Source organism: Diadema antillarum, unplaced genomic scaffold (assembly GCF_040938485.1).
Source record: "Diadema antillarum isolate AM-2024a unplaced genomic scaffold, OU_Dant_1.0 seq00000854_RagTag, whole genome shotgun sequence".
Lineage (NCBI taxonomy): Eukaryota > Metazoa > Echinodermata > Echinoidea > Diadematoida > Diadematidae > Diadema > Diadema antillarum.
In genome coordinates this window covers 912170-934842 of record NW_027271725.1, presented here as the reverse complement: position 1 = coordinate 934842, position 22673 = coordinate 912170, and the positions used below count along the sequence as shown (strand labels likewise).

The 22673-nt window shown below is 38.0% G+C and overlaps 1 protein-coding gene across 1 annotated transcript in view; it reads right to left on the bottom strand.

Moving 5' to 3' along the window:
- The window catches only part of LOC139740419 (tyrosine-protein phosphatase non-receptor type 9-like), a 112483-nt gene extending 90195 nt beyond the window's left edge, over positions 1-22288 (bottom strand). Inside the window, exon 1 of the mRNA XM_071651011.1 lies at positions 22109-22288. Coding sequence (XP_071507112.1) covers positions 22109-22162 — 54 coding nt within the window. The 5' untranslated portion in view covers positions 22163-22288. The remainder of the gene's footprint in view (positions 1-22108) is intronic.
- Between the last annotated feature and the right edge of the window lie 385 nt (positions 22289-22673).

Sequence of the window (22673 nt, the reverse complement as noted above, 5' to 3'; positions counted from 1 at the left end):
TGACCAGGCATTCTCAAGTAGAAGATGAAAATGTACAATAAAGGCCCAATTTTTTTTAAGATTCCTTAATTTGGGGGGATTGGGGCCCCCTGGGGCCCTCTGGGTGGGGCATGGTGCCCATTTTGATAAATTGAGATCCTGACCCCCTAGGGATGCTACCTGCCAAGTTTGACAAAAATCCATCATGAGGTTTTCAGGAAGAAGATGAAAATGTACAATTCAGGCCCCCATTTGGACCCTTCCAACCACCCCCCCCCCCCTACCCAAGAGGGGCACCCCTGGATCTCCTATGAACAAACTTGAAACTACAGTCATTAATGTACTCACTCATAGTATTATCTCAGCTCTATAACTTCTGATTCTAGAGAAGATTTATAAAGATTCCTTCATTTGGGGGGTTTGGGACCCCTGGGGGCCCCCTGGGTGGGGCATGGTGCCCATTTTAACAAATTGAGATCCTAACCCCCTAGGGATGCTACCTGCCAAGTTTGGTGAAAATGGGTCATGGGGTTCTCAAGAAGACGATAAAAATGTACAATTTAGGCCCCATTAGGACCCCTCCTCACCCCCTCCCCTGGGTCCCAAGGGGGGCACCCCTGATTCTGCCATGAACAAACTTGAAACTACAGTCATCAATGTACTAACTCATAGTATTAACTAAGCACTATCACTTCTGGTTCTAGAGAAGAAGATTTTTGCAGAATCCTTAATTTTGGGGGGCTTGGGCCCCCTGAGGGCCCCCTGGGTGGGGCATGGTGCCCATTTTAACAAATTGAGTTCCTAACCCCCTAGGGATGCTACCTGCCAAGTTTGGTGAAAATGGGTCATGGGGTTCTCAAGAAGAAGATGAAAATGTACAATTTAGGCCCCATTAGAACCCTTCCCCACCCCCCTCCCCTGGGTCCCAAGGGGGGCACCCCTGATTCTGCCATGAACAAACTTGAAACTACAGTCATCAATGTACTAACTCATAGTATTAACTTAGCTTTATCACTTCTGGTTCTAGAGAAGAAGATTTTTACAGATTCCTTAATTTTGGGGGGTTTGGGCCCCCCTGGGGGCCCCCTGGGTGGGGCATGGTGCCCATTTTAACAAATTGAGTTCCTAACCCCCTAGGGATGCTACCTGCCAAGTTTGATGAAAATCGGTCTTGGGGTTTTCAAGAAGAAGATGAAAATGTAAAAAGTTTACGCACGACGCACGACGGACGACGCACGACGGACGACGGACGACGGACGACGCACGACGCACGACGCACGACGGACGCCGGACGAAGGGCGATCGCAATAGCTCACTTGAGCCTTTGGCTCAGGTGAGCTAAAAAGTTGTTTTCACTCTAAACATACTAAAGGTTTTGAAGAACTGCTTTCATATCACAGAGGTCACTCACGCTAACAACTATATGTTCATGATAACTTAATAAAATATGTTTAAATGTTTTACTTGCAGAAAAATCAACAAATCTCATTTGCAGATTAACTCTTTTAGAACCTTTGTTTCAAAATGCCTTTGACATGGCATGCAAATGGGTAGTGATAGTAATGAGAGAGTTACATGATGAACTAGATTGGGACATATACCAACAGGTCAGGGAAACTAAATCATTGCTATGTCAGGCATCTGCCAGAGGGAGAGAGAGAGAGGACTAGGCCAAACGTGTTATGCTGCAACGCAGGATATGGACTGAACTACTGTCTTGATCATTATGAGCCTAATAGATACATGTATAATACATGCATCAATTTTAGTATTTGGGATGTATGCACACTACCAACTGATTTAATTACAGTACAAAATGATTTAAATTGCATCATAGTGCAGGCAAAATGAAGCTCTTCCGCTCCCTAATTTGGGAAGCGCCACCGCGGGACTCAGGCAAAATGGGCCTGTCAAATGCGCAGATTGACTAAATCACGAGTATATACATAATTCCCATTACCACTTGTACTGATGCCCAATCAGTCAACACACAAATGCAAAACAACAGTGAGGTTATTCTTGTTCACTCATGAGCTTATCAGAGACATCATTTTCTTGAATAATCCCATACAGAATAAGGGGAAAGGATTATAATGAAAATCCAGAGGATCTTTGGTCTGGTGGTGAATTAATATGCAGCATGTGACAGCAAACAATGTTCCTAGGCATATTTATGCTACATGTACCTATTGGATACATGCTGCAGGTATGGGAAACACCTCCACATTGATCTCTGAAATTAGTTTTCCTAAGTTACTAATTGGTCAATTGTTGCGCATCACTCCAACTACTGTACAAATTGTATATTATTGTTTCATCAGATGAAGTGATATCCAATATCAAGAACTTGGTTGAGGTGGTCCAGTAAAGCATTTGTCAACCATATAGACATATTTGGTGCAAGAGTAACAGGAAATTTTACCCCCCAAAAAAACCCCATAAACTATACTTCATCTTTTAGGGGTGATTTGACAATCATGTCTCTTTCTAAAAACAAAACAAAACAAAACAAAACAAAACAAAACTCCCCTATCCATTTCTCCCCCCCTCAACTCAAAAATAAAGAAACAAGGAAACTTCAGTCAAAGTTAACATGCATTTTCATACACGCACTGGTACATAGGTAGGTACAATTTGTTGGGGAAACATTGTATTCAGTTTGTTTGAATAGTTAATATCAGACTCCAAGTTTTTTTCTGGCAACCATGGCAGTGTCGTCATATCACCAATCAATAAATCCAACCATCACTGTATAGGCCATATATTGAGCGAGTCTAAATTTTCGCAAATTGGGACTTCCGAAAATTTCGCGAGTGGTTCAATTCGTGATTATGTCACATTCAAATTGGGGATCAGAATCAATATTTTCGCATATATGTCTTTAATTTCGTGAATAGCACCTGACTCACGAAATTCGCAAAAATAAAAACCTCGCAAAATATTTGGCGTATAAAGTACTTTGCATAATTGGTAGAAGAGGAAGTGCTCGCTGGAAATTTGGGATGCTGTTTCAAACACGCCATCCCTGTAGTCATATGGCGACACATGCTGCTGTATGTTGTTCAACATTTAATATATGGGTAACATATTGAGGTCACATATATATACAGCCATTATAACGATAATCAACATCAGCCAAGGTCAAGAATGTCAATTGTCTGTAGCCAGCAGTCTTCGAGCACTGTGTTCCAACTGAACATTACCCAGATTATACGAGCTAATCATACGAACCATGCAGCCACTGGTATGGATGATTCATCTACATCATGAAAAATCCTGGCACTAACTCTTTCTCACGTCCAAATCAACCATATCTTTTACACTGACTGGAATATGAGATCAACCCCTTCTCCCTCCCCCCTCCCACCCTAAGAAATGAAAAAAAAATGCATTTGCATTCAGTACAGGATTAAAGCCAAGAGAATTTATAAATCATAATTTGTATACACTCTGAATCCACACACATAACAAGGTTTTGCAAATAGTGCATCTGAATTGACTCACACTATTAACATGCAACAAGTGTGAGTTTGATCATAAGAAAGTTGTCTCTGAGTCCCTTTTCAACTTAAAAAAAAAAAAAAAAAAAAACCCTATGCATGTCATTAGGAAAGACATGTGACCTGTGTGTATCATTTTAAACTTTTGGGAAACCTGTTAAATGGTATTGATGCTTGTTGAAAATGTGTAAAAAAAAAAAAAATAACACATTGAAATAATCAGAAGAGTTTGGATCTGGAAAGCCCTCCCCTAAATACTACACTGTACATAAAAAAGCATCAGGCATTCTTGTAATACACCCATCATACCAATGGAGGTGGCACTCACACAAACAATATGCCATGGTAAACCAACAAGTAAAGAGTTGTATTTGTGTGAGCGTTGCTGTTGTTGTTGTTGTTGTCGTCATTGCTGTTGCCATTGTCATTGTTGCTTCTTATGCACCTGTAACATCTCTAACTCAAGTAAAGTGTATCTACAATTATTGCAAGAATGTATACTATAACTGTATGATAAATCTGTGCAAGCTGCTGTGCGCTTAATTTAGCATTCTAGAACCAACCAGCAAAGGTGGTATCCATCTCCACAGCAACATACATCATATAGCCAGTTATCAGAAAAAACATAAACACATGCTCTAAAAAGATACCAGCTTGTCTCTCCGTGGGCTCATTAACACGTCTCTAGACCCAATTACTACACAGCAGCAAGCCCTGGGAATTTATTCTAACTTCTTTGCCTTCTTCTCTGACGACGATTTTTGTAAACAATGTTTGCTCATTTGTCCAAACTTCATAAATTTGTAATGTTACAGCATATATGCACATGTACATCACACATACAATACTGTAAATACAGATCTGTTGCAATTCATTAGGGAAACTCAAAGAAACAGAATGGACTAGATTTATCCTCCCCATAGTAAGAGCAATATAAGAACTGTCTCAAACACATAGGTTGAGACATTAAGTCTCAAGTTCTTTCAGTCTCCTGACTAACATATATGTTTAGTTTAAAACTGCTAAAATCCACAAAGAAAAAAGTTTAGGATCTGCAAATAGGCCACAATTTTAAACATTTATGCACTCATGAACCTGGAATAATTTTATGTCCCTTCTTTCAAAATTTGCCTCCCATGCATATTCCCATTATCATGCTACATCTGGTGACTGGCACTTCTTGACCTAAATTCCTTTACTAGACCATAAAACAAAAAAGGTCTAGTAACTGCTACTAAATCACACACACAGTGGCTTTTCCATGCTAATGCCAAAGACATACTGGCTTTACAGAGTAGAAATAGAATTCAAAGCCATAGCACTGTCTGTTGAATATAATATACCAAACCATGACCTTATCTTCTTCTTTTTTCTTGGTCAATGCTAATGTACTGTAGGTGTACAAAGCATATGGACATCACAGAAATGCCTGTTGAAATCATCAGGCATGGGATGGGGGGGGGGGGGGAGGTGGGAATGATGGGGAAGCTTGGTTGTTGAATGGATGCCACATTTTCCAAGCATTGATGCAGAGTACTGCATTCCAATATCTCACATAATGAGCAGCACTCTCTACTCAGCCTTTTTTTCTTCTTTTTTTTTACTTTTTGCACACATTCTCGAGGAGAGGTCTATGGGTGAAACACATGGGAGGAAGCACCAGAATAAGCGTTTTTTCTGCTCCTACTCTACAGCTGTAGGTGGGCTTAGAGATCCACTGTATTGTGTGCCGGGTGCCAATGTCGGGTTTACAAGCTGGGGCCTCCATGATGCCGCCGGATACGGCACTGTATTGATTTCAGCACACTTTAGCTTCAAAAGCGCCCTACTCCAGTTACGAACCAAATAAAAGGCTGCATACTCACAACAGGAGGCCTACACATGGCACATTGGCGCTGTTTCTCAACAGCAGCAACATTTCTCAAAATGGAGTGATTGATGGCAAACACATTTAGATGAAACCAAAAACTATGTCAGTGGCCAAAAGGCAATCAAAAGAACAGTCTAACAGTGAACATGTTAATTTAATTAAAAGCATACTTTTACACTCATGCACACATACATGTGCACACCAAAAGATGCATTTGTAATGAATGATCTCCTTTCTAAACAAACAAAAAAAGTTTTATAGTCTGTCTCCATATGGTGTATTTCATGATATACATGTATGTGGGAATTTGTGCTATGTGCCTGTATTGACACTGACTGATCTATGCAGGGGCGGATCTAGTAATTATGTAAAGAAGGGGCGCGTTTACAAAATTAAAGGGGGGCACACACACCCCTCCGCCATTTTTTTCTTTTGTTTCAACAGAAAATAAAGGGGGACGTGCGCCGGTACGGTCCTCCCTGGATCTGCCACTGATATGATACTATTACGAAAGTGAAAGAGTGACTGATTATGAGGGAAAAGGTTTTGAAATGAATTGAAAAAGATATTATGCTTATATTCTTTGCTTCTAGATATTGCTGTATTGTAATAATCTGCCAGTGATTTGGAAACAAATCATGTTCCAATACACAATTTTTGGTGATGATAGTTTGTGCATATTAAACCAATGGGAAACTTGTGATTGATGACATCAATACCTCATCTAATCTGCATATCATATGACATCATTGCAACAAATGCTCAGCGACAATGCATGTGGAACTGTAAAATATCATAACTTTCTTCTTCACATTCAATTTCGATGTCTTGGTTTGATTTACTTCTACTACATTTATTGAAGTCGCCCAAAATATGGAGTAGTATTGTACTTCAGTGGAATGAAACTAAATTTAAAATGAGGATTGAGTAAATGTAGCAATACTAGTAGAATACATCAGTGAAAGTTTGAGGAAAAATCAGACAATTCATTCAAAAGTTCTAAATTTTTAAGTTTCAGTGCAACCATTATTGGATGAGAAGATTACTACTCTTCCTGACATCATGTATGGACAACAAATATTAGCGCAATTTACATAAAAGAATTCAACAAAATTTCTTTTTTCATAAGAAAAGGACACATTCCTTTGACTAGTTATTAATATACAAAGCATGTTAGGGCAATACATGTATTCCCCTGCTTTCTGAAAGAGGCAAGTCAGGTATTTTTTTATCATGCTACGTAAGTGAAAACATGTTGAATTTTCTTTACATTCTTTATATCATTTCCCTGTGTGACATCACAAAATATTGTTGTCTTCTCATCCAATAATAGCTGCAACATTTTTTTTTTTTAATTCCCAACTTTTGAATGGATCGTCCAATTTTCCTCTAACTTTGCTGATGTGTTTTACCAATGTTGATGTATTTACTCAATATGTATACTGTATTTTGCGGGCCACTTGCATTCTCCTTTAAAGAGGAAATGGGGCACACCAAATCCAGTCAGTGTAATTCGTAATTAAGCACATGGGAGCAAGTATTTCCTGATTTTATTCAGTGGTCAGGGTTAACCTTCACAGCAGGTTATTCAAGCTTTGTCATGCTTGATAAAAGATTTCTGGTTGGTCAGGATGCAAATCGGATTCGGCAAGGTCAACCCCATTCACAGATGAGGACAGGTAGCACATACAACATGTACTTTCTAGTATTTCCTTGTAGTTGAATAACTCAACCTGTTATCTATGTGATATAGATACGACAGGATCATGTACAAAAGATCATCACATCACTTTAAATTAGTCTTCATATACACACAAAACATCAGTGAAGATTTAAACCAATTCTAATGTAAATATTTAAACCAACTCCGATCAAAAAGAAAAATAAAAGATTTACCTCATACTTGAGGAAAGGCATGAAATCACACAAACTGGTAACCTTCCATAATCAGTTCTACACAAAGGACATTATTTCACAGAAACATGTACCTGTACATCATGCAAGACAAAATCCAAAAGTACAACCATCTTTACATTTAGTTTTGATACAACTTCTTTCCATGCACCATTTTCATTCATGGTTGACTTTTTTTTTTCGGGGGGGGGGGGGGGACGGGGGAGAGGAGATAATGGTCTATTACCCTATAAAGACAAAGCAATGAAAGACTTTGGTTACATTGAACAAAAGTTGAGCTCTACTTCCAGACAGCAGCCTTTAGCATGGGAATTCCCACTTCAAGTTGCTAAAACTTTAACACGCAACCAGGACAGAAACTTTATAACACAAAGGAAGCACAACCTATTGATAAACAAAGTGTTATAATAAACTCAATGCTCGTGCATGTCAACCTTCTTGAGTTTTGTTTCATTCTTCTTTTTTCTTTTAATTTGGTAACTATTCAAGAAATGAATTAATCCTGCACAGGTCTACTTTGAGTGGGCTTAGGGCAGACCATGAGAATTTAAATTTAGTAAACCACACAAAATAGGTAATATGGTCCTCACTCAAAGCTTGCATGCATATTTATTTAACTTTTTGTTTGAATTGTCATCCTTAATACCACATTATTTTGCAATGTATTTCCCAAGGAATTCCGTGGTATATTTGCATTCTTATTAGGTAATACTGTGCAAAATACTGTGATATTTCACTGTAAGTGTGAATATGCCTTTTCATCAGGCCCATAAACTTCAATTTCTCTCATAGTAAATTCATATCTATCATATCTGTTTTACAGAATCAAATTTCTGTTTCCAAGCATCCATCTGCTTTCTTCTCCCATCCCACTTGTTTCTATAGTGTGTTTAAAGAATCTGCCACTCTTAACATACTCTTTCATTATGACCAGTTTGTTCTTGATATACACTGTACACAATGTATGTCATTCCCAGTGCTTCATTCAACTCATAATATAACATGATTATTTCTGCAACACCATAACCTGGTGAACTACACTGTTTCGGCACTAGCATGTTTTTATGCCTGTGCAAAAATGAAAACCTTATTTAAACTAAACTTAGGGGGGGTCTAACTCTTCAAGATCCAGAATTGTATTTGACAAACATGGTTCTATAAGGTGTCAATAAATGTAAAAAATTCACACAAACACTTTCGGAAGCTTTATTAGTATTATTTGATTGCTCTGTCTGTCTCTGTCCCTCTCTAGCTACCTAGCTATCTATTCATTTATTTATTTATCTATCTGTCTGTCTGTCTGTCTGTCTGTCTGTCTATCTATCTATCTATCTATCCATCCATCCATCCATCCATCCATCCATCCATCCATCCATCCATCCATCCATCCATCCATCCATCCATCTATCTATCTATCTATCTATCTATCTATCTATCTATCTATCTATCCTTTCAAAGCTGCAGTCTGAGCAACAATAGAATAGGCCCAGTCATCCAAATTCAGGTAATCTAAAATACTGTATAGCAGGCTACTCAAGCCATGTGGGCCAGTGAATACTCTAGTGTGGCTGAGCCCATTAATATTTCACATATCCATCGGAATGGGCCAGTGGGCAGTCACTGACAACAAAAGGGGAGCCTCTCTAAACACTTGAAAATGCCCAGGTAAACCACACTACTCCTGCTTATCTCTGCTGCCCACGGAAAACAGCAGCTCAAATGTTGAAAACCTTCCTACAGTCTTTGCTGCTTATGTCTCTTCCTTGCAGTTACAAAGTTTGATACTAACAAAGACAAGGCTCCGATGAGAATGAGGATGAGACTCCGCGAGCATGCTAATTTCCCCCGTTTCGAATGTCTTGTCACTATGAGAGGAATGCAAATACCACACACCCAGAGTTATGCCACCGATTCAAGACACGTTGGCGATGATGACTGGTGGCCGGGCATGGGGAAATTGGTCATGGAGGATTGTTGATGCTGATCCTAGATGAAGGAAGAGCACTAGGGAGGGATGCGGAAAGATGAAATAAATTTGGAAAGTCCAAAGAAAGCATGATTGTCATTCTTGCCACGTACATTTTTTTTTTCTCTAAATGTTGGGGATGGGTGGGGCTTTGGTTCTCTTTCTCTCTCTCTCTCCTCGATCTCTGTTTCTTTCTCGCCTCTAGAGCCATATTGATGATCTATGCATCTCTAGGGAACAGCTAACATATAGACTGGATACGTCATCACAGAGAAATATATATCACTCTGTGATGATGACACACCGTATCCCACTAGTGTGTTGAATACCTAGTTGTGTGCAAAATGAAATACTGAACTACATGTATGTTACACAGGGTCTTCAGAAACAGGGACAGGTTCTGTTGCTGTAGACATTTCCATTTGTACAGCAGCCTCATGCATTGTCAAAATCATACTGCTTCCCAATTAAGACTACTTTATTACCAGATTTCTGTATTTCAAAATCTTTCTGCTTTCCTCTTTATTCAATGTGAAGTCGTTCTTCATGAGTTTTGCAATTTGCAATTTTCAGTCGTAACTATTGCAGATTGCAGAGAAAACAAAAATGATAAAGATTCCCCTACCTAAGCTGTTGTATTACCGAAGACCAACACAGACACAAACACTTTCACAACAGTGTTTTTAAACTAAATTGGAAACACACAACAATATTAACATTTAGAATTACTAAATCTGAATGAATATTTAAGACATTTCTATTAAAAGAAAGTTTTGGAATATTGAATATCCCTTATTTGCCCTTATTTGATATTTCTTGTCATGTCATACTCTGCAAGAGTCATTGTTCACATACATGATAATACACATACTCTGTAGTACCGGTATCTATTTTCAGTAACAGACACCTGTGCAAATGGAGTTAATTTTGTGGAAAATCATCATGCTACTCAATACGAAAGATTGTCCATACGTTCCTACATAATTTACTGGAACAATTTCAACAAGCCTTCTTCAGTAAGGGTACCATGTGCTGGTAGCATGACACAAAAGAAGGGGGAGGGGAGTTCAAGAAATATAGTACATTTTATGGGTATCAAGAAGCAAGACTGCCACAGACATAGCGGCAGACAACTAGATACAAGTGCACAGGTTTATTGCAAGTTTCTTGAAACTCTCTGTACCATTTCCACAGCCAAAGCACCACACAAACTGTGGCTTGTCATTTAATGAGAATTGTTTTGTTTGTTTGTGGCACTACCATTTTCTCAGAAATTTTAATGATGTTCTACAGAGTATGCAAAATGGACTTGTGGAATAAAACTGGTATTGTGAAGTACACAATGTGAATGCATTATTTACAGTGGTACATCAATGCTCAAAGAGACTACTGGTAATAAAAGAAGTGGGTCTGTTTTCCAGAAAATTCTAGCTGCCATGATCCACTACTTTCTGAGCTGATTTTGACCTACAGAATGCAGCATAGAAAATAATCAATGGAAGAGCTATATTCATGTGCAGTGGTCAATAATACTTTAGATGTAAGCTGTTTCATTTCATGTTCTTTGTTTTGTGCTTCTCACGGGAATTACGACTGATGAGTACAGTTTTTCACATAGATGAAACATCATTCTGTAAGTCTTATTCTTGTTGTACTGCCTGCGCTAGAGTGAAGGCAAATACACAACTCTGTTTTAAATCTAGAATATAAAAAAAAAACACACGTAAACACACGCACATGAACCTGCATTTGTTGTTCATGTCTCCTAGATATCAATGAAATTTCCACAGTTAGAGAAAGATTTATCTTACAAAGAATATTACTGTCAATGGTGTGCTGCATACAATTTGTATCATCGGTCCTAGACATTTTTCTCAACTTGGGGTGCAGCGTCCTTGTGCAGAATGTGCTTATTAGAGACTGTTATGTACACTAAAAGAAAGTGCTGGTAGAGTTATCTATAGGGCTAAGCAAAAGAGTGCTAAAGTCTGAACTCAAATGCAGACATTGCAGTGTATTATGGTACTGCACAACAAAACAATAATTTTCCACATGTCTCCTGATTTTCTCTTTTTTTGTTTAATTTCAAAAGCTTCCATTTTTTCTTATCTCTTTTTACCCCCCCCCCCACCTCTCTTTACCATTGTGCTCTTCCTATAGACCAATAAATATGCCTTCAGTTCAGAGGCCTCTTGTTAAAGTTCTATATAAATAATATTGTCGGCCCTCTCAACAGACAGATATCTTCCATTCACTCTGTTGTGCAGACTTTATACTTGCCTCACGAAGGCAAGTAGGAAACGGGCTAGAAATCCCTTTTTTCCAAAATAAGACATTAAAAACAAATTGGCATGCATACCTTTACAAACTGTATATTCAAAGAACGTGTCATGCTCAACAATTTTAAGATTTATACTTCTTACACTGTTACACACCATTTTGCATGCTTTATCAAAATTGGGTGCTAGTAAAATGGCCTTCAAACTCTGCTCGCCTACAAGATGCGGCAGTCGCTTTCAAACTGCCGAAGTCGCGTATGTGCAGATACAGATCTGTAGATCGCACAGTCCGCACAGCTGACTGAATGGAAGATATCTGTCTGTTGTAAGGGGCTGACCGTATAACCGACTGTACAGTTAACAAGAAGCCACCGAACAAGAGGCAGATTTATCAGTCTACTCTTCATAGTGTCTGTGGAAGGGATGATCTTAAGGGGATCGTATAGTTTTGGTTGAGGCCTAACCTCAGGTTTCTAACATTTTGGGGAGAGATAATGAGAAACCTCCTATGAAATATGAAAAAGCATGTAATTCCGAGAGGAATTCAACATTTACTTGATGAAAATTGGTTTTGAAATGGCTGAGATACCCAAAACAGATCAATTCTAATAAAAGGTGGGACACACCATTTATTATACGATCACTTTGTTTTACTTTGTTTTTGGATGTCTCGGCCATTCCAGAACAGATTTTCATCAAATAATCCTTGAATTCCTCTTAGAATGGTATGCTCTGTACTATTTTACAAGTGGTATCTTGATATCCGGCAAAAAGTTAAAGGCCAAATCCTCACCTCTACCAATACTATACCATTCCTTTAAGACCTGGTAGTGTGGGAAGAGATGGCTGACCAGACTGTATCAATCTTAATTCGCTGCCCAATGGGGTACATTCGAAAACCAAGACCAGCGCAGGCCTGCTGGAATAAAATTGCCCTTATCAGAATATGTGCGTGGAAGCGTATGCTCTTCTGTAATGTTCGACTCCGGTCGAGATTGTTTTGTTGTGTGTGTACTGACACACAGATCAGTGATACAGTTGTACACTATTCGTCACAGGGATACGCGATTAGTATATACTTATTCGAGTCGGGCAAGCTCTTCCATCGCATGGTATCCCCACACTTTACGGACTTTAATGTCACAGAATAAACTCAGACACCAGAGCCATTAGGGGTCTGCACTAGAGGAATAGGAACAGGCATATCAAATATCAGAAGCTACACAAGATGTGCTGGTATATGAACTAAATTTTTATGCATTTTTGAAGTTGATAGTCTGAATTTAAAATCACTTTGCAATGGAGCGTCAAACACAACCTATGCACTGCAAAATTAGCACAGTTTCTTTTCTTTTCTTTTTTTGTTGTTGTCATTTCTCAAGTTTCAGGCTTACTTAGTTTCATTAACAGTATGGTTACTTTTCCACAATCAACTATGTTTATTTCAATAAAGAAGTGAGCCAATGACCAGACCTACATGTACATATAGTATATTAGTACTCACATTAGTAGCACATTTTGCCTTTATTGTATTCCACATCAGGCAAACCACTTAATATTAAAAACATTTTGAGATGAAGGAGTTAGTGCAGGCCCATTTGGGTCACAACCATCAAATTCCAACAATTTCATTTTAACAAGGAGATAAAAATATCAACAATTATGAAAAGTAGCTAATTTTGAATGATTGGGCTCCACCCTAGGGACCCCTTCATGTGGAACCAATCCTCACTTATACATCACTGATTCCCACAAAGTATGGTCAAAATCTATCCCCCTGTTTTCCGGAAGATAAACATTAAAAAAAAAATAATAATTTCGCTAATTCGGGATGGGCCTCGCCCTAGGAGCCCCCTTGAGGGCAGCCCCACTATTTGTACAAACTATGACCCCCTGCCCCCATTGATGATTCCTGCCAGGTCTTGGCAAAATTCTTCTACCAATTTTCAAAATGTACGAGAATGTTAACGCACAATGCACAATGCACAATGCACATCGCACATCGCACAATGCCTGATGCATGGTGAATGATCGCAATACAGGGTACACATAGCTCACTTGAGCCATTCCACTCAGGTTCACAAGCTAAAAATATATAACTGCCCTGAACTTTTCATGTCCTCTCAATGACACATGATCCAAATCCAGGTTTGTTCTTATTTATATCGGAAATATAAAATCGACATCATATTTGCTTTTCTGTAATTCAAGAGAAGACAACAAGAACTCATCACCTTCTTAAATCCTTTGAGCTTTATGTTTGCATACTAACAAAGGCATGGAAAGATACTTTACCAAAAAACAGAATTTTAAATAGTGAGTGTAGGGCGAAGTTTCATATTGGCAAATAAACAGTGAAGAACCAAAGAGGTTTACAACAAAAATTCATAAATCTCAAAACAATTTTCAACATCTAATATTTTCAAGGAGTGTGCATGCACAGGTCTAAGTACATGTATTTGTAGGTGCTTTGCAATTTCAGGCCAAAGTTTTGAATGGATCAAGCACAAGAGCAATGACCTGTCATTTTAGAGCCTCTGTTGACTCTCACACAGACACACATGTACACACACACACACACACACACAACCACACACACAAAAAAAAAATCAAACAAGCAATTCTCTCAGAATGCTTGCTATTATGACCGATGTCCACAATTATCACTTACTGTAAAAGTTGAAATTTTTGCGGTGTCTACATCTATGAGGATTTCGCGCCACCAGAAACTAGCGCGAAAATAAAAGCATGTGAATATTTTTGCTTGCCGTATGTTTCAGTAGTTGATGTCTTGATTCTGCGGAATTAAAAACATGCAAAACTCTTCTTGACTGGCCGAGTGCATAATATTAGTCGTGGGAAAATATCCACTTTTATAGTACTTCAAAGGCTAATAAAGGCAAAAGATTGATAGAGCTGACAAATGCAGTGTATCACACTTTGACAATTATTTTTTTTAAGTTTGTTTAGTTGTTTGTTTTGCTGTTTTGGTGAATGTAGGTGGTTGCATAGCAACTTCAAATGATGCTGTCCCTAAGTCAGAAAACCTGGGTTATTACAATAACTGCCAGGGTGAGGTCCGTTTGGCACTATTTTTAAGTACATGTACAATGCAGGCTGACACTGACATAGACTTGTACAGTGTACAAGGTCCCTTGATCGAACTCCAAAGCAGTCTCAGGAAAAGTACACTTTTGTACTGATAGAGGATGTGTAGATATCGTAGACACTAAAACCACATGTGATATTTTTAAAGTAGAGGATTGAAGAGTTGCATAGCCCTTGGAAATTGCACTGCTTATCACAATTTTTGCCAAAAGTAGGGTAAAAACAAGCCTTACAGGAAAGGCCCCCATCTTATTTGAGACTGAAAGTGAAGCAAGGGGTGACAGCAAGAGAGAACTGCAGTCCCTACAGGGCCTGTGCAGACTCTTGTCTGTGTGTTTCTTTCATTTGTATGTTACCTTTTGTTTTTCCCTAGAATTCTCTGTTGTAATGATAGCTGCCAATCAGCGAGCTTTTCAATGAAATGATATCAGCCTACGTTTGGTATGCAGAAATACAACTGACAATGATAAATTCCGTTCTCATCGCATGACACACAAGTCTTCCCACCAGACATACTTGTAGGGAGAGTCGTAGTCTTGCTGAAATCGTCTATATTATATATGGGGATGTATAATCTTGCACCTGTTGTATATCATTGGTGTATAATGGCGTGTACAATAACGATGAGATAGTCATATGTTGATGCACTTATAAAATATCTCTTTCTCACATAATTATATCAGTTATAATAATCTGTAAGTTTACAATCTGAAAATCCCTCCTTACAAAAGAAAATAGACATCTCTATTCCCCCACATACATTTCGTAAAATAATGCACAATTTGGAGACGCCCCACCCACTTTTGACCGGATAGTCGATGTAGAGCCAGTAGATTTCCATACTAAAAATGAATGATGCATACCTGCCTTGTAAATTATCCATCAATGTGCATGGTTTAGCAAAGTCCAAAAAGACCAAGTGGCTGGCACCACTCGGGTGTGACTCCATCCCTTACCTTGCCATTCTCCACAATGATTTTAAATCAAGTCTAAGATATGTCAAGTGTATAGAATAAACCTAAGCCACAAATACAAGGCCTGACAAAATAAAAAAATGTACTCGGTTAAAAGCTAGCAAAAGTTGTTGGAAAGTTGGTAGGCTGGCACTCACAAGAAAACATAAGGTGTATGATACTGACTCACAGCAGTTAACCCTTGGCAATTAGCAATAACCATCAAGAGTATCCCCAACAGCCCTGCTGACTTGCTGTAGTGTTGAAGAAATATTATACGACATGGTTAAATACAATTACTGTATAATACACCCACAACAACAAATAAAAACATAAAGCATGAAGTGAGTACACGAAAGTAAAATGTGCACATGTTGAAGGGTTACTCAATTCCCAAAATTATGGAGTATCGCACATACACTGTAACTTGCACTATGTGCTTGAGCACAAAGAACTATATAATGTACCATGGTATCATGTTGCTTTGCACATGTGCGTTTGTGGGTGAACACTGGTAAACAGAATTTTATAGGTTTACAACATAATTGTTCCATATTTTCAACTACAGAATGTATCCACATCTACTGTACAGTGTATACTATTGTGAACCTATGAATTTATGATTATTTCACTACACTGTACATCTGAAAAAATGTGGTGCCAGTGAAAATTTCTCATAAATAGCATGGAATGTGAGAATGCAAAAATACAATACATTTACGTGCAGAGGTGAAGAGTGTAGTACCAATGCATAATGTCAAAAGTGTTTGCATGTACATTATCATGATACTGTGCGCTTATACCCATAGACCCTGCCTTGCTCGCATGCAAGTCTTAGAAGACATGCCTTGTGCTGGGTACCGGTAGATGGCACTTGATGAGTCACCTGCTGTATCAATGTGATACAACACATCTCTCTGCCACAATGGCTGTCCCCAGTTGAAGCACTGGGAAGAAGTAATCATCAAACTCTCCCAAATCAGAGACAAAATTCCTGGAGAATCAAAGAGGGCCCAAAGGCCCAACTGCTACAATGTTATGAATGATGATTTTCTATGTTATCCAACTGCCTTGCATACAGTGTATGACAGCTGTGGTATAGGCCCTAAACTCAGCAGCATACAACTTCATTTCATGAGAACAAGTACCGGTATATGTCCTACACACATGTCGTACACCTGTCTGTACCTGTATGCATGTCTAGTACGAACAGTCTACACTGGCATGCTCTATGATACTGTCAGTGTAACAAGTGTGCTGTACTGGCTAATGTTGTTATTAAGTTACAATAATTGTTAAATCTAAAAACCTTGTGGGGATCTCTATAGTCACAACACGCTTCAAATAACTATCATATGGTTCATGAATGACCAATCTACGTATTTCCATCCACACATAGAAAATCTCAATCCTAAAGCAGACTCTTTTAAGGCAACTGGAAGATCATACAATGCAGATCCTTCATGTCCTTCATATCAATAAATATACAATGTACAACTTTGTATCCCACAGTATAGCCTACATATAAAAGGACATTCTAGGGATTCTTTTTCATAGCTACCAAATTCTGTACCTGATTTCTGTACAGGTCCTGTACACTGTATTTGTAATTTCCTTAGTCGGGACATATTGTCATATTACAAAATGTATGCGTATCTTTAGAAAATGTATGTTTTCAGAGAGACTGGAAAGACTTACATAGAAGGTTGCTATGGTTTGGCTGATTTTCATCAAAAAATGAACAAATATAAATACATTACATTTTCTGTCATTTTAAGTAATGAGGTGAAGTGCTATTGCACAGAAGTCAAAATAGCCCATATCACTATGCCTGACATGATTTCTAAAAATCCCAACACAGGTTTTTCATGTGTGTATGAAATGCCTTGCTCATTAACAACATCACCCCTGGTGGAGGCAGCATGATTGATACATTGTAAGGGTCATGTGACAATATGATAACACAATCCGCTGCAGCTGCAGTGGTCCCTTGATCAAGATGTTTGTTGCATACAGTTGTCATTAAATCACTGCATTTTGACAAGGTAACCATAAGTCTGAAAATGATAACAGACACCCTTCTGCCACCTTCAGCCTAATAAGCTTTGACACTTTGTTGATACGAGAATACATAACAATGCTGCAATTCACACAACTAACAAGTGTAGAGAGTGACGACAAATGTGTGACACATTGTACTGTACTTGAATCACACGTTGTGTACCTCCAAATACTGTATGGTATATTCCCCTATACTTGGCCCCTGATACTATCTTGTCACACTAGATGCCCTCTTATAGATGTGAAAGACTATCTCTTCCTAAATTTGTGGCTCAGTGCATATTACATAGTGCCCACTACAACCGTAGGATTAATCACTTTAGTCACGGCACTGTGCGACTTGTGTACCGTAAGTACAAACTGCTATTAAATACTCTAATGCACTCACTATACTAGTAGTATGGTTTAACTGATCATCTCAAATCACATACTTTACCTGATAGTCTTGATCCTATCAATATCAAAAGCAGAAGGGAGATTTGACTTGACAATAGGATTGGAAGCATGTTACACTTTTGCTAATAAGTTCATCACTCTATGAATGATACATCATTTCTTTAAGGGGATCTTCACTCACTAAGAAAATTACATTCAATAAGCACAATAAAAAATAACAATTAAAATAATTTTGATTGGGGGGGAAGTATTCTTTAAAGCACTCTCAAGATATATCAAAATATTTGCTTTACAGGCTGGTGTAAACATCACATCACTTGTGCCATACTATTTTTTTCCCCACAGTGTCACTAATATTCACATTCACTGAAAGAAATAATACACTTTATGAGTCTGACTCAAATCACACAAAATGTTGTACAGTAGTAACAATTTGGATATTTCTAAACAAGACTACAGAATTCCACAATAGCAAAGCTTTAGTTGTGTGACAAAAAATAAAATACTTTAAATACGATCAAAATGAATTACATGTAATGACATTCAACTACTGAGATTTCCTTAAATAAGTTGAAAGAAGTATTCATGTTTTAATTGTAACCACTGTCGCTCTATTCCCTTTATTTCATCAATGCAACACAACTTTCCCATCCAGATAAAGTCTGATTTGATCATTTTGAGGCAAAAATTACATGGCTTTGTAGTAAGCATGCTTTGCTCCAAAATCAACATTTTATTCCTTTCAAAAGCCCTGTTAAGGGTGGTCAGTGTTAAAGTTTAATGATATTAATGATTTAATGCATTGCTGTCTAATCCATTATTCGTTAATTTCATTTTCTTCCTGAACATGTAATGTATGTTTAAAAAAAAATCCTCTAAACACAGGAAATCAAACACTTATTAAAGATTTCTATTAATTTCAATTTGAAAATATCTATGGATTTCACTTTTTTTTTGACCACAGCTAAAATAAAGAAGTATGGAGAACATTACTTGTAGTGCAAGGTCTCTTGCTCTCAAGACTCTTGTTCCATTCAATACATTGATAACAAGCTGGATATATGGTTGTTGTTCTTTTATAGCATACCCTACTTTATCTCCTTCTATTTTAGTCATATAATAATAACAAAGAATCACATTGAGATATGTCTAGATTGATATTAAAGGCAACCTTACCATTTGCAGATGAAACAAAAACCCAGCTTTAGAGCTTCAAAATAGTTTAAAGATGTGAGTAAGGCATAGAAACAACCGTTGTAAATATTTTATTCAGGATAATCAATGTCAAGTATATAAATATACAAAATGTGAGCAATAATTATAATAAAATTGTATCTAGACTAAACCGTCTACAGTTATGGTTTAATGAGAAACACAGCGATATCTCCCCATATTTTAGGTTTTATTGCAAGATTCTTATATGATAGGATGTTTTGTGATACAATATGACCTACACATACAAATTGTACAGCGTATGCAATGATAACTCAAAAATTTTTGAAATCACTGCTCCCAAAGGTAAACTGTACCTTTAATAACTGCTACGATGCATGGTGTGGTGTGCCTACATCAACTGTGGTTGCAGTGGCACAAGATCTTCATGGTTCACTCTCTCACTCTTTCTCTCTTCCAGTCTTGTTTTTTTTTTTTCTTCTTCTTCTTCTTCTTCTTCTTCTTCTTCTTCTTCTTCTTTCAACATAGTGGGATACATTTAGTAGAGTTCACTGAGCATCATATAAACTTTACAAATGACAGATTTCAAACCAGATACGGCACAAATTACAGAGGTGAACTCTATTGCTCATCAATATTGCAATATCGAGTGCATCATCATGAGCTTTACAGCTTTTAATGTATACTTTATTCTTTTTTTTTCTTTTCAAAAGACAGTCTGAATCGGCCAAGTGTAGTGTGACAGCAACTAAAAGTGAAATCAAAGTGGAATTGTAAAAGTGAAATCAAAGTAGAATTGTAAAAGTTCAACCAATTTGGTTACGGTGAATCATGTAATATATATAGAAGTCTAGAGCGAATACTAATTACAGTATTTCTCATTGGCATTTCAAAATGTCTCATCATCTACCTTAACATTCTCTAGGCACCTTCTGCAAGTTAACTTTAGATCACAGTATGATGTCCTCAGACTCTGTTGACATGTTTTTTTTTTGTATCCGTACTTTTTTTTTTTCAAACAGGTCTGCTTCCTTTTGTTTCAATCATACTATTCACATTATATCATGGGTAATATGTTTCCACACTTGCTCCAAGGCAAAGGAAGCCAATCTTTCTTAATAAAAAAATTACACATTTTGCCATGGTCTTTACATTTCAGAAGTTTCACATAAGATGGCAACAGTAGGTCATTTTGGGTCACTATCGATATGCAGCAGACTTTCTCAAATTTAGATCCATATTGAAAAAGTATTACATGTAAGTTCAACTTCAAGTTTGATGCCATCCCACCTGGCCATGACCCTTCCTAGACGTCTACTTCAAGCACGACCATATCTGGATGAGGCTTAAACTTGAAGGTATTGAAGCTATAGATAATATTAACAGTAACATAACAGTAAAAAAAAAGGGGGAATTGAAAGTTTCCTATGGACCTAGCCTCTAGCGTTACATTTATGATGTCATTATCTAACATTAATTGCTAAAATACACACCACAATGCAGACATCTGTTAAGGGTCTTGAAACGTCATGACTCATATGACAATTCATACATTTCTAAAACTACGTTACTAATGACATGACATTGTCATTGACAAGACTCAACAGGATCAGGAGTGACAGACACTTCTTTGGATGGAAATATAGGTTGTGGATATTGAGCATATTCACAGTATTTACAGTAACAGTAATGTTAGACTGAATCCCATAATTTTATGCCTATAGGCTATTATTATACTAATTTATAGCTATGGCCCTAGTAGTAGTAAACATAGACAGAAAGATCCGTCTGTCCGGAGGACTCTTTTATATTTTGCCATTAACGTTGTCCTCCGTAGACAGACGGAAGGTTGCAGTACCCATTGCTGTGTGGATGTTCTTAACCACTGTCTCTATGGAAAATTGGGTGAGGTACCTCACCCTTCTCGATTGCGTCTAATTCACGGCCCTAGGTCGGCAAATTTAAGCTTGTATGGTGAAATTATTTTTTTAAGAATACGTTACACTCACCAGATTAATGAATAATCCAATATTTTAGGAGAATTTTCAACGTAAAACACAGCCTGTCGCGTCGTCACATTCAAACTGCAGAAACATACACTATGAATTTATTAGCCAATCACATGCGAGGTAGTTTCTACGTGTTTGTTTTACTAAAACACGTACCTCGCATGTGATTGGCTTAGCAATTGTTACAGATTCAAAATGGCGACTTACTGCTCGCGAACGGCGATGTTGCGATATCGATAAAATTTCTGCATTATAACCAAGGTTATGTGAGTATTTCGATTGCAAAATGTGAGAAATTTATCCCAAATATTGCTGCATAATGTGTCATGTCATGTCATACTTGTTTGAATGTAAAAAAGCTGTCTGAAATTTGGTTTATCGTAACGTTTGATCTGTGCGCGACTGCTCCACACAGGAGCCGCAATCATTGACTTCGGTCTGTATACGGAGGGGATCCGTGAAGCCAGACGCAGTCTCCGCGGAACATTCCCCGACGGACAGATACAGACCGATCTTTCGGTCAATAGTAAACACTGATGGATGAGATTGGGATCGGGATGATCCTCCTGACGTGATCCTGCTTCTCACCCTACTATTAAAGTTCCTATTAAACCAACACCGTCAACATAAACGTTAGCTAGCTCATACATACGGAAACAGGCACACATCTTGGGCCATGAGAGCAGGCAGTCCATTGTGCCAGCAACAGCCTTTTCCACCACCACTACCACCACGGCTCACGTGTAAACAGTAGACCAATCGCCTGCTACTGTGTCAAACGGAGCGAATATCGCTCAAAGACATATTTATCCGGATGCCTAAACTCTTATCTCCGGATATGTCATTATTATGGTTATAATAGGTAATCATGTACAATATAGGAAACCCTGTCTATCTTACCCTTTCTTCGTCGGCACTAAGCATTGACGCCATATTGCTCTCCCGAAGTAACATCCTCAGGGTGACTCGAAAGTAAGTATTCGGCACGACGTCTATAGTCTACATGTACAATAGGTATTCTACGTCTGAGAACCGTATTTAACTGAGTGAGTTTAGTTACTTCAGCTAGAGAAAACGATGATGGTATGGTCTCGTCTGCGCCTAGCCGGGCTTGTGTGCTGCGCCTCTCTAATAGCATAGCAAGCAGTCGGATATGTAGGCAAGCATATAAATTTCTGTGTATGTACCATACCAGGCGCTAGGCGGCGGGACGTACTCCTGTACTGGTTCAGTACACTTATGTCTTCATATCCGCATAGCAACATTCACCGCAAGCTGGCGCTTGCTACGATGGGCAGAGGGTGTTGAAAATGATTCATTGATTACCGGTGATGACAGTTTTCCATTATTTCCGGATACCTTTCCTGTTGCCATTTACTATCATTTTCTTTTCTTTTCTCTTTTTTTTTCTGTCCTCACATGAGTTATCATTGTTGAGTGTTTTTTGGCTTTTGTGAATTGATGT